Source organism: Vicia villosa, linkage group LG5 (assembly GCF_029867415.1).
Source record: "Vicia villosa cultivar HV-30 ecotype Madison, WI linkage group LG5, Vvil1.0, whole genome shotgun sequence".
Lineage (NCBI taxonomy): Eukaryota > Viridiplantae > Streptophyta > Magnoliopsida > Fabales > Fabaceae > Vicia > Vicia villosa.
This window is the reverse complement of record NC_081184.1, coordinates 8,594,462-8,608,179: the sequence shown is the minus strand read 5'-3', so window position 1 is coordinate 8,608,179 and position 13,718 is coordinate 8,594,462. Positions and strand designations below refer to the sequence as shown.

The 13,718-nt window shown below is 32.6% G+C and overlaps 2 protein-coding genes across 2 annotated transcripts; both read right to left on the bottom strand.

Annotated features, from left to right (window-relative positions):
* Positions 1-2,681: 2,681 nt before the first annotated feature.
* Positions 2,682-8,039, bottom strand: LOC131601279 (ataxin-3 homolog). The gene is made up of 2 exons (XM_058873060.1): positions 8,021-8,039; positions 2,682-3,617 (listed from the first exon to the last, which is right to left on the bottom strand). Exons 1-2 carry the CDS (start codon positions 8,021-8,023, stop codon positions 2,910-2,912), a joined length of 711 nt encoding a protein of 236 aa, XP_058729043.1. The 5' UTR covers positions 8,024-8,039; the 3' UTR covers positions 2,682-2,909.
* Positions 8,040-9,896: 1,857 nt separating this feature from the next.
* Positions 9,897-13,403, bottom strand: LOC131604132 (uncharacterized). Its single transcript, XM_058876620.1, has 2 exons — positions 13,283-13,403; positions 9,897-10,990 (listed from the first exon to the last, which is right to left on the bottom strand). The coding sequence occupies exons 1-2, from the start codon at positions 13,401-13,403 to the stop codon at positions 9,909-9,911; spliced, it is 1,203 nt and encodes a 400-aa protein (XP_058732603.1). The 3' UTR covers positions 9,897-9,908.
* Positions 13,404-13,718: the final 315 nt, after the last annotated feature.

The following is a 13,718-nucleotide window of genomic DNA, read 5'->3' as shown; positions in this document are numbered from 1 at the left end:
CCTCCAGAATTGATTCTGGATGATTTTTACACTAAAATTTATTATTCAACTCACTTTTATATAAATGTATCCAAACATAAATCAATTCTGCTAAATTCAATTATAATAAAATAAATTATACTAAACTCAATTCTACTTGAATCAATTATGTTCACTGCCAATCCAAACACAAATGCAGTTACTCGGCATAGAAAATCACCGTACAATTTTTGGATACCGCCAATAAAAGATAAAATTTATATACAGCAAAAACAATATACTTTGAATGTGCCTGTCACAAACTGCAGCAACCTAGCCTTGTCTTCTCTACTGAAACCTTGAACAACTTCCCAAAACCATTGAATAATCGGGGATGCAACACTATATCTAGGATATTTTGTATTTGCTTTCAAGTCATCCACTAAAATAAAATGTAAGAGCGGGTGTTATATTTTCTTTTCCATAAATTCAAAAATAGAATAAAAGACTTCTCAATATAGCCAATATTGATAGAATGAGCAAGAATGATGTCAATTAATGAAAATGTAAAATAATGAAAGAAACTCCCAATAAAGGTTAGGCAGTGAAGCCTTCCAAGAAAGCATTTATCTGAGGTCGAATAGCAGTGATCAGTCGATGCTCAGCAACCAAATCAAAATATTAATGTTTATTCTCCTCTGTAACTTTAGTATTTCCTCCCCCGGGAATCAACTCATAATCAGTCAGTTGGACATATTCATTAAGATTAGACAATTAACTATGAGCAAGTCAATACAATGATACATCAATATTATTTCCAAAAGTCTCAGACAAAGTTAATACTTATGTTGTTCAAATAAGATCAACTTTTCCTCATCTGCAACAATGCTATAAGTGAGATCCATAACATCACTGATATCATTCTGCAATCATACCAAATATAAGAAAACATTAGCAATGAACATGCAAATAACAATTATTAGAATGTTGATAGGATGGACTCAAACTATAAAATGAACTTGCCTCAATTAGACATTTCAAATTTTTGAAATAAACAGGATCAATAGCTTCAATATCATGATATGTAACTTTGACCTTTAGAACGTGCTTATGGAATGATTGTGTAAAGTGGACATCCAAGAGTTGACCATCAAATAATACTTGAGAGAGAGAGAGAGAGAGAGAGAGAGAGAGAGAGAGAGAGAGAGAGAGAGAGAGAGAGAGAGAGAGAGAGAGAGAGAGAGAGAGAGAGAGAGAGAGAGAGAGAGAGAGAGAGAGAGAGAGAGAGAGAGAGAGAGAGAGAGAGAGTTATTACTTATTATTTTTAACCACTAGATTGAGAAGAATCAATGATTTAGATTTGAAGTAAGTTATAATAACTTACTCCTGGAGTAAATATAACCCTCCTATATATATATATATATATATATATATATATATATATATATATATATATATATATATATATATATATATATATATATATTAAGTCACTCTCCTTCTTCAGACATAATTAATTCAATAGATTGGAGCTGTGAACACACTTAAAAATACATTTGTAAACACACATGAGCAGTGGTATAAAGACATTTAACATTGAAGACATTCAATACATATTTGCAGTGGTTGAGCACACCAGTTTAACAATATTTGACCAACATTTCATAAATACAACAGAATAAACCAATTGGAATATATGTTTTATGTGTCAAACTAAATACTATGGAATTGCTTTTGTAACATTCTCGTGCAGAGTTAAAGTCATAGAATAATCATCCATTAAATGAAAATAGAGTTAAAAATTTTGAAATGAAACACACAACAAAAAAATATGTTCTCATAAAAAACTAAAGACAAATTTATTTATACTGTAATTAAATTGAACATCAATGGTAATATGTATAGATTCTACTTTCTTACCTGTAAATTCTCGTCGATATCAACCGAATTTACAACACATGGTATAGAATGAAAGCGTCCCGTTACAACAACAACAACAAATTGTGGGTATATAGTTTTTCTTTTATTATTGTTGTTATGAATTTTATGGTAAAATTGGTCCCTGAATTATGTACTTTCTAGGGAGGGTTTCATTTTCCAGCCTAAAAGTAGAGTTGGATTTTGCTTTTAAAGTCTCATATGACAACCTACAATTTTTCAAGGATTTAACATTAGCTTAAAATTTTATATTAAAAATTGAAAATAATGATCATCTTATATATATATATATATTTTATTTATTAAAATGACACTACTTTTTTATAACAAAATGACACCCGTTTTAAGAAAGGAAAATTTTATTTTTTAATTAATGTCAATTAAAATTTTTTTGTCAAATAATTTAGTGGCTGAAATTTATTCTTAAAAATGAATAAGTAAAATGTCCTGAGTTTGAATCCGCTAATTTACATCTACATCTGATATCCACTCAACTATCAACTGAAGTAGCTTAATGGAATAATGTTAACCAAATCTGTTTTTATTTATTTATTTTCTTTTTCAGAACCCAAAAGATAATAATTCCTAAGTATTTTTCAATGATCTTTGTGCAAAGAAAATCAAGTATGGCATCTCATGTCATAGATTATTTTCATACTAGTAAAATACATTTGGATTCCATTTTATATGTGAGGCATTTCCAAATAATTGATTCATATATTTTTTACCTAGTATAAAAGTGAATATTAAAAAGAACTTTACAATCAGATGGAAATGATCAAGGGTTTTAAAAAACATTGTCAAAAGTTGATGATATCATAATCTGATTAACATGTTGAAGGGTTTTCCTTACAGTATAAAATAAATCATGCAATCAATGTGAGAATGTGTATACTGCACAGTACCATGACTTGAAGCCACTGATGTATGTTTTAACCAATTAAACCGACATAGATTATTGTCCTCAATTGCAAAAACAAACCAGGTGCAAATAAAACCACACTACTCTCAACTCAGAGAGTGTTCTTCTCTTTATTCTGGTTTTCCCTTTGAGAGTTATCACCGCCAAAAGAAGACGCATCTTGTTGATTGTTTTTATCACTGGGAGGTACACTAGCTTCTTCAATGGTTTCCACTTGTATACTCTTTTGCTTGTCATTATTTTGAGGATTACTAGCTTCAGCAATATTGGTCACAATTGGGGTTGAATCCATCAGACTAGCAGCTATAGCCGCCTTTAGATCCTCATCTTCCATGTCCGAAAACAGTTCAGCTTCCTCACGTGAAAGAAACTGATTCGAATAGTGTTGCCTTTCCTCAACTCTTTCTTGTTGTGGAGCCTGCTGTACTGAGTTACAAGATTTAGTTATTCTCTCAGCATCTTCAGGTAAAAGCCACTGGCCGAAACCGTTGGAAGCTTCAGCCGAAGAGATGGGAAACTCTTTTGGAAAATTTCCTCTCACCAGGAATATGCTCCATCCAGAGCCTTTCAAAGAGTCGAGATAGGCTGCAAGGTAAAACTTGGAAAGGTGCTGTGGAGCTGCGTAGAGACTGTCAAAGTTATACCACTCTCCATTCACTTTGCGGATACAAAACCAATGATCTTGCAAATGACAAATAAAGGCATTTTCCAGCTCAGGATCAACCTGGGCCGGCTCGGCAACTGGAGAATCAAGAGGAATGACTTGTAGGTCCCACACCTCCAAAGCCTTTTGTAAAACCTACAAGAAAGGCTTTGCACAATTAAGTTAACTCATAAAATTGCATCGGATCAAAAGTCCAATAATGCCTACCAAAAAAATATTAATAACAGATGAAAATATACAAAACAGTGATGGAACTTGGATTTTGAATCCAGAGGCTGGATAATGTATCAGTTGCGTTGAAAATAAGATTAGCATTTATACATTTATTGTATAGATCAGTTATTTCGTATTGTATCTTATAAATAGAGATAAATTTTATGTAATTATTCTACTCATTTATTGATTTAAGCCCCTAAAAAGAGACACGGTGTTGTGTAGTAGACAGTTTCACAATATTGTGTATGTGTGTCTCTTATTCAACATGGTATCTATAGATCCTAAAGTGAGGCAACCCTTAATCGTGTTTAATTGGTGAATCCACTGTCTATTGGTGTCAAATAATTTTCAAAGACTGTTATCTTTAAAGTTTTTGCTCTCCGCTATCATGGCACCAAATTACAATTGTTCCATTCCTTGCCACCGAAATTTCTTTTATTTTTCAGGGAAAACCTTAATCCATTGCCTGTGTAATCTCTCGACCTACAGAACCCCAAAAACTCCGGCTGCAAATACTATTTAACAAACCCTCTCTCACAGTCTTTCTCCACCTATCTACCACGCCTCCTCCACGTGTCACCGACAATCATAGCACATACAAGACAATCATAGCACATACAAGCACGTTTGGTAACCTTCTGATGAGCTTTTCCGAAGTCATAGTCGCCTCCATACCCTGGTTACAGATCTCCATATTTCTCGCGAACCATGAGTACCTAGGTTTCAATGCAAACAACCCCTTATCTGTCTTTTTTTAGACACAATTTACTCTGGATGCTTCCAAGATTGAGATGATTGTTTTCACCTACTTCGTCATTTCTCCCCAAGGTCTACGAACTGAGTAATAGTGGAAGTATGCTTGAATTGCCCTAGAACTGCGGTTGGACCTAACACAACCTTACAAAACCAGCTTCTAAAGTGAAGATTGCCCCCCACATAAACATATGTCCAGGCCATATATGTCTCGTATATTGTTTGATGAGGAACTCTTAACACGTACCCTCATGCCCAATTCAATTGGGCTTGGTGCCCGGATATAAATGATAGGTGGCCTAATAGCGGAAACCTGATACCAGGTGGCCCAATAGATCTTGAGTGAGGTTCTAATACCATCTTAGAATATCGGCTTATAACATGAAGATTGTTCCAACTTATAAACATGTGTTCATACCATATATCATAAGGTGTGGAAATTTTAACATATTGTCTTCCAATCTTCTTTTGGGACTCTTGTTTTGTGCATGCCTGACAAGGTGGGGATGACAATGATTATCTAGATAATCCAATTCATCATAGCAAGATGACTTACAGGATGAAGCTTGATTTTAGGCATAGAACCATAAACACATGTTTTCCCTCCCACGTCTCCATCTTTTTATTTATTTGAGCCCGGCTTATTTTTCCTTCTTAAAAGATGAACATTGGTTATTGGATTACAATATGCCATTACATCCCAATAATATGGGCTTCGTTCACATGATTTCCTTACAAGGAAGCATCTGGCCTTTCTCTAGCTCTCCTCCCATTTTTCGTGCTACTAGATATGATTCCCTCTAACGATGCATCAAATTCTTCAGGGCCTTACTCCTGCTCTCCTCCCATTTTTAGGGTTTGACATAATGATACAAATTCCCCAATTACAAAGATACAGCAAAATCTTTTGGGTCTGCACCTCCTAGCCAAATGCCCCAAATCTGTCATAAAATCCCTTATTGTTATCCGTCATCAACTAACCCTCCAAAACTCATAAATCATTAACTCTAAACTCCTCATATATCCTTTCTCACCTTTGTTCATTCTAAGCCCATTTGAAATCTTACAAGGTTTAACCATGAGGAATTAGGTGCAAATACAAGAACAATCTAGAATATATGTTGCATACTATGGGTGTTAGAGCAAGAATATCTCAAACACTATGATGGCTGAACAACAAAAAAAGTGTTTGATCTTTGGCATGCTATGCAAGGTTCACTCGTCAGAGAGCTACTAGGCAATGGTACTCAAGGAGGAATTAGGTTGCTATTTTGTAACCTAAGGATTGACGTCTAACCCATGAAGAGAAAGGAGTACGAACAAGAATCTGCTTACCATACAGTATGTTAGTTTAAATCCCTATTGGTACCAAGCCCAGCACAAATCCCCAGCCATAATGCTAGTAGGATAGTCCGGCATCGTTGTTTGTTTTAGTAGGTCTCATTTATTTGGTGGCCCTAAATGTTATATAGATACTTCAAATATTCTGACGCACTAGACATTTTCATATTGCACATGTACATCATGTATTTGGAAACTTCTAGTTAAATACTGCTATCAGGTGTTTGATATTTTGGAATGTTGGAAACACAAAGCTATCTTAGATGATTGTGACACAAATGATAGAGATTAAACAACTCAATGTACAAACTCAGCATCAAAGACAGATGGCATAAACCAGCCAGGGCTTAGATGATCATAACACAAATCGTAGAGATTAAGCAACTCAATGTACAAACAAAGCATCACTGTATGGAATATATACAGAATTCCTATATTATTTAATGAAATAGAAATTATGTTGTTCTAATTGCATATCTCTAGAATTAAAAAGATTTTCCTAATCGTATCAACCTGTACATAAATAAGAAAGATATTAAAAATTCCCTAAATCAATTTATTTAAATACTGGCAGATATGAGATTTCCCACTGTATGTTTGGGTAAAATGATTCGAGGGGGAAGGGAAAAGGATGTCAGTATATCCATTTATATAAAACTCAATTATTCAGTTGTAACGATATTGTATGCTATTTGTGTATGTTGTCAATAGCAAGCTATATCACCATTACAGCAAAATAGCATGGCGGGGTAGCTTTCCGCGAGACGATATTGGTCTGCAAGCCGCAGACGACAAAAGCAGTCGTAGCGGCCGCTAATTGCGGTCCCAAACCGATATCACAGCCGCTAATTTGCGCCCCCTCTTAGAATTTTGGGGATAAATTCCTCAAATTATTTTTTCTAAATGTTGTTTTTTTAAGGGTATAAATTTCAATCCTATCCCCTTGAAGAGTAAAGTTATGTTCTTGATTCTCTTAAATAATCGTTCTTCTCTTCTTCTTAGTATTAATTCAATTTTGTTTTATTCTTCTTCGCTCCTTAAGTTTTATTACTCTATAGTATACTTTAGATTCTTTTAACTGTTAAGTATGTGATCTCTTTCATTTTGTGTATTTTTTAGTATTTATGTTTACTTTGTACACTGGTTTTTATCCCGCTATCCGCTATATAGCATTTTAGGGGGTTGGTGATACGCAACGCTACCCAAGCTTAACAACGTAGCTATTTGTTTAATAGTGCCACTACAAAACGAGTGAAAACAAAAATGGGTAACAAACCAGTTCCCTTACTAAACAAATACTATAACAACCATAACTATTTATGAAATATAAAGCATTATAACTGAACTCCAGCCAAACCAAAATGCATTTTCAAACTAATGCCACAATCAGACTTTGTTTATATTTAGTATTAACCATTAGCCACACATACACTAGAGAGTCAAAAACAACTTTTTTCTGAAAAGAAGCCTGCCAATTGTTTCGATTCCATTGAAATTTGAACACCCCAAACAACAAGAAAATTTCAAAATAAAAGAAAAAACATCACACTCAATCATGCCATGAATTTAAGCTGTTTTCGAAACTCACCTTTAACTCACCGACACAAAAGAAAGGAGAGACAGCTAAATAACACCCGACTTAATAAAACGTTACCATTTAATTGACGTAATATTCCCACTATAAAATTTAAAAAAACATTAGACTAAATAAAATGTCAAATAAAACTAGCAGTGTGTGTGAAGTGCTACTGCCTAAAGCTCAATGAATCATTGCTCAAGCTATATCCTGTATTAAACATAATTATTTGGTTTTAATTCCAATGAATGCATGCAAACAGTGCCAATTACAAAGCGCGAGAAAACAAAAGAGATCCGTATCTCGCATGGATAACTAACTATTTCCCTCGCTAAATACAAAACTCATAAAAACCAACTATGACGTATGCGTATCTCACATGGGTAACTAAATAATTCTCACTAAATACAAATTTCATAAAAACCATCTTTGACGTTTACGACGTTACGATTTCAGCCAAATCAAAACACAGTCTCACACTAACACAAACGACACAATGAGATATGTTTGTATTAGCCATGCACATACACAGCAAGAGAATCAAAAACAATATTCCTCGACAAAAACAAAACTTACGGCCTGTTTCCATTCATTACAACCCAAACAAACAACACCGAAGTTTCAAAACAAGAAAAAGATAACAGTATCATACCATGAATTTTAGTTGTTGACTTGTTTCCAGAACTCAACTTTAATTTCATCACACAAAAGAAAGGCAATGGACAGGAATGCAAAAGCATCACTTTAGAAATAAGTAATCCCAGAAGGTTGGCGCCACACACCCTATCTATCATTTGCATCACACCTCAATAATTTATTAATAAAGATTGGGTCACGCATGACAAATATAACTACGTACATTCTGTTTAAATAATAAAAGTTGTCAAATAGCTACTATAGTTGTGCTAGAGCTCTAGCACCATGCAAGCAGAACTTGAAAAAACTTCAATTTTCCCCTGCAATTGACAACACCTTAAAATAATGAAAAGTTTAAGTTAACTAACTGCTCTCAAGAACCCATCAGGGTTCCTAAAAACCTTAAAGTTTAAAGAGACCTTGCATAGTTACTTACAAAATTACACACCATCAACATGGCCATTCATCCGCAGTTTTGAACTCATGATTTTGAAGGATGCAACAACATCCAAACTTTATCCCACTAAGTAGGATCAGCTACATGGATCAATTTTTGTCATAATGTTCTATCCAGGACCATGTTTCAATCCAAATCATTAATCTCAAAATCTTTCTTAATAACTTCTCTATAGTCTTTCTAGGTCTTCCTCTTCCATTATAGCAAAATAGCACGGTGGGGTAGGTTTCGGCGCGACGATATTGCTCTGTAAGCTGCAGACGAAAAAAACAGTGGTAGCGGCCGCTAATTGTGGCCCCAAACCTATAAGTTTTATTAACACAAATTATATAAACTGCCCCGGAAATATGGGCCTATTAGCAAAAACAACATCATGAGTTTTAATATTTCTTTTGCTAACTTTGGTGAGGTTATAACTACAGCTGAAATTTGACTATGTTTTAGATGAAAAATAGGTCCTGATTTTCCTCCCTGCTAATAAAGATATATATGTTCATCACACCTAATCTCAAAACTCAGAAACTCTAGCAGGACAAGTCTAACACGATAAAAAATTCAAATTAAAAACCCGTTCTAGTCTCATTGGACCTTTGATGTTTAAGCCTTGTAGGCTTGATAACCAGATAAAAAATAGAACCACCAATTGCGACAACAATATATAACTCGAGCATAAATTCAAGTTCAGGGTTCTAGCATGGTCACAAGGTCCTGGTCTCAGCAGAACCTTTACATGTAAAATTCCAACATGCCTCCTCGAAGCTCTAACATTCACAAAAAAAGAGAAAGCATAAATGAGTTAGGAGGAGACTATAATACCAGTAGCAATAAGTACTTGTATACACATGGTTACTGCCTAAAAACGAAAGAAAAAACTTAAAAGTCTCATAATATAATTGATGAGAAAATAAACTCTTTTAACAGTCTAATTTGAAATACTCACCCGAGCCCAGACTCATTCCTGCTCCAAAGTCGCCACAAGCTGAGTCGAATATTTCAGCGCCACCGCGACCAGAGCAACTGCTGCTTATAAGATTAAAGCAACATTGCAACTAATTTACACAATGTGTCCTGACTAAAACTACATTTTTTAAGTAAATTTTAGTTTTCCACTTGGGTTTTAGCTGCAAATATTTGTTATGAAAGCTTAGAAATTTGTTATGAAAGCTTAGAAATTTGTTATGAAAGCTTAAAATTTTTTTGCTATACCATTGAAATACATTATTTCAGCTGCAAATATTTGTTATGAAAGCTTAGAAATTGCAATTATGATATTGATTACAGGAATATATTGGATTACTCAAAATGCAAAACATATAATATTTATTATATAAGAAAACAAAAACAACAAAACATTATTATTATTATTATCTATAAATACAATACTTGGTTTATCATTAAGCATTACAAGTCTGAAAACATAAAAACTCCCAACACAAATAACAATTATTCAACTAACTAAAGAATAATCAACTTGATATTTTATATGTCTAAAACACCAATCAAAAATATAAAATTCATCAACAGAACCTTGTCCACTAGTATGTGGGTATATTTCTATTGGTTTATGAACATTCCATTCATACATAGTACAATGGGTTTTCCCTCTAACTTCATACACATAATTACTTTCATACCCAAATCTCTTGGGGTTGCTCAACGCCCGAAAGTTATACGGAAAAACATAGAATAATGCAATGTCACCCAAACTTTCCATCTTAACATAATTCATGCTTGACAAGTCTATCTTGTAAACAACCTTTTCGTACCATCGACAATCAAACATTAAAAGTTGCTCATCACAATTAACCAACTTAAAGGATATTTTCCAGAGATTTGTATAAGGAACTTTATCAGGAGCATTCTTGAGGTTTAGAAATTTAATATTTCTAGAATTCAAGTTTAGCGCACCGATATTGCCACGGTTAGTGACAACATATATTATATTATTGAAAACCACAAAGTCAACTACCGCTTCGGGTTCAACTTCAACCTCTAGATTTAATGTTGAATAAGTAAACCAACCATAGTGTCGAGATTGATAGACATACAAAGACCTAGAATCTTTGCATAGAACCAGCAAGACAAATTCCTCAGAGCATTTCTCAAAAGCAAGCAAGGCTTCGTATTGGAGAGATATTATATAATTAACCGAAAAGGTAGCATTTTTTATCACCATTTTTTTTCTTGTAAATGGATTGAATAGCATAAATGAATTATTTTTATGGGCAAAGATGAAATATCCGCTGGAAACTCTAACATAGACACAGTTGGGGTATTGGAAGTAACTCATCATGTTCAAATTATAAACTTTTTGATTGGGTATGCTAATAAAGGAATGCGAGTCAGCAGATATACGATTGTTAATAGTAAAACGAACAAGCAATGGTTCCTTGGACGACAAGAAAGTTGATTTATGAAAAGTCCTCCAATTCATGCAAACACCCGAAAACGAAAAGAGGTCGTCGAAATCCAGTGCTTTGCAAATGATATCAAGCACATCCCATGGAAGTTGAGCAAGCTGACCATTATCTTTTGTAGGATCAAAACAATGACAATGTTAGGAGATTTATTTCTAAACAATACGATAGAAAAGAAAGAAAAAAAAAAGAATAAATAAGTACTAACCGGTGGTCTTGATACGATATTGAGATGACATGAATGTGTTGAATTCAATAGTTTGATAACTTTTACAAATATTGAACGGCAGTACGTGGGGATTCAGAGGAAGAAACATATTTATACCTAGGTTAGAGAAAGAATGGATTGGGCTGCACTTTTCATTTTAGATATAATAAGTAGGGCTGTTCAAAAAATCTATAGAGCTGAACCGAACTATCATACTGAACTGAACCGTGGTTAAATTACTGAACTATTTTCTTTGGTTAATGAACTGAACCATTTTCTTTGGTTAATGAAGTGAACCATAATTTATTTAATGGTTTGATAACCAAACTGAACCATAATTAATCAAATCCGAACCGAACCGAACTATAATTAACTATATTATATGGTATTACTTGACTTATGTTAACTTTGGTTCAGTTTTTTTAGCAATTAATTTATTTTAAATATAAAAAATTAATTTCTTAGAAAATTAACATTTTTAACAGTTAATAATATTTAATTTTTTTAACGTTGATAAGTATAAAAATAATCTAAAGATTCAATCAATTAAATAAAAAATTTCATTGCTGGCGATACTGATGCATACGTAGAACTTTTAAATTTTTGGGATCAGTAACAGACAATGAACAGTATAAATTTCTTGACAAATTGAAAGTTAAATGTGATAACAATGCTTTTTTTATATATCAATGAAGTAACATTTAACTTGTTTTAATGAAACGGTATACATTTTACAATGAAATAGTATATATAAAAATGTCATTTACTGGTTGCTTTGAAAAAATTATTTAAAACTTGAGTTGAGCAATATGATTTACGGTAACATTTATTTATTATGAATGGTTTAAATTTCCCTTATCGGCTTCTTCCTTTTTCTAGTGTCTTTTCGTGTTTGTAAGGGTTGCACCCCTAGTGCGAACTTTCAATCAATTGCTTATTAAAATAAAAAAACATTTAACTTGTTTAATTTTTAATTTTGTATCTTAATGATACAAATTATGTAAAAAGAATACTTATAAAAACAGTAATGATTTTCTAATAAAAAAATATAACAGTCTAAGAAACGGTTCTTTTAAAATATTGTTTCTTAACGGTTCGGTACGGTTCAGAATTTATAACCGGTATACTAAACCAATTATTTGGTTCAGTTCGGTTCTGAACAAATTTAAACGGTTCGGTTCAGTTCATATAAATTTTTATTATGGTTCGGTTCGATCCAGTTTAATTTTTCAATTAACCATACCATGACCAGCCCTAGATATAAGGATATAAATATGCCATATATTTAAGATTTTATGGGGTAGCCCTACTATTATTCCTATATTCCAACATTTATCAAAATATTTCAATTATATCTTTCTTATTTATTATTAATTTTTTTTAAATTGAAATTTTTTGTATCCCTACATTAATTTATCGGAACACTTGACAAAAAAACTTTGATAGTTAAATTTTAATTTTTTAATGTACTATTTTTTTTAATTATCTTTTATGTACCAAAACACTTGAAAAAAATGTTTTGGTAATCAAATTTTAATTTACAAATAAATTAATGTGTTTCGGTAATTTTCAAATTGCTTACCAACACATTTAATTAATGTGTTCCGGTTATTTTCAAACAATTTTATTGAAGTGTTATGGAGATTTAGTTTTTTTTTTTTTTTAAATTTTAGACTTTAGGACTAAAGTGATATATTTTGTAAAACAAAGCGTGTTGGAATGTATATTTTGTAGAACAAAATGTGTAGACAATCACTTTAGGCAACGTTTTTTTTTGTGTTGCCTAAAGTCGTTTTTTTTTTTTATGTTACCTGAATACCATAATTAAAGTCTTCCGTAAATGTATGAATTATTATTTATTTTTTTCAAAAAGGTAATTTTTTTCCAAACATCAATGACTTATTTAAGGATATTTTAGTCAAATTGAATGAATGGTAGGGTATGAGAATAATTGTTGGGGTATGGAAGAATAATTGTTGGGATATAAGTAGCCTTTTGGGATGCACTGAACTCAAAGTACTAAAAACTAAAATCAAGATGGGCATCAAAGTTATTTCCAAGAAGCACTTAATTCCAATTGTTGTTGTCCCTATTCCATGCAAAGATAGTGGTTAGAAGAAGCAGTTGGACATATATGAATCATAGTTGCCACCAGATTCAGATTCAGAACATAAACTATGTCATGTTCCTAGCCACCTTCCTCAGCGAGTTGTTCCAATAAGCATACAAGAATTATAACCTCATTGTTGTCTTCAGTGGATGTTAACTCTGCAAGTGTCTGTGCATTTACAGTTTGGTCACTGTTTCCAAAAACCATGGCATCCCCTTTTAAATTATAGTTTTTGCAAAATTTCAAAATCTGATGACACAGTGATCTAGTTATATTTGTTAGAGAATAAAATTAATCTTATTAAGCCTTTTTTTATGTTATATATTCAAACAAACTCGGTCAATGTTATTCCTTATTTTATGCTGAATATGTGGCATGTAAGTTATGTTAGTGGCTTTATGGATAGATTTTAGCAAATCTCTGAAACTCTCATATTTATTGTGTATAAGTAGGAGACCTGAATTAATAAAACACACAACTTCTGCAATATATTCTCAACCTATAATATTTTCTTGTTTAAAC

Coding starts and splice junctions, on each gene's coding strand:
- LOC131604132 (XM_058876620.1), bottom strand. CDS start 13,403: ATGGTTTTTGGAAACAGTGACCAAACTGTAAATGCACAGACACTTGCA. Junction 10,991..13,282: donor GGAACAACTCGCTGAGGAAG/GTGGCTAGGAAC, acceptor ATCCTACAAAAG/ATAATGGTCAGCTTGCTCAA.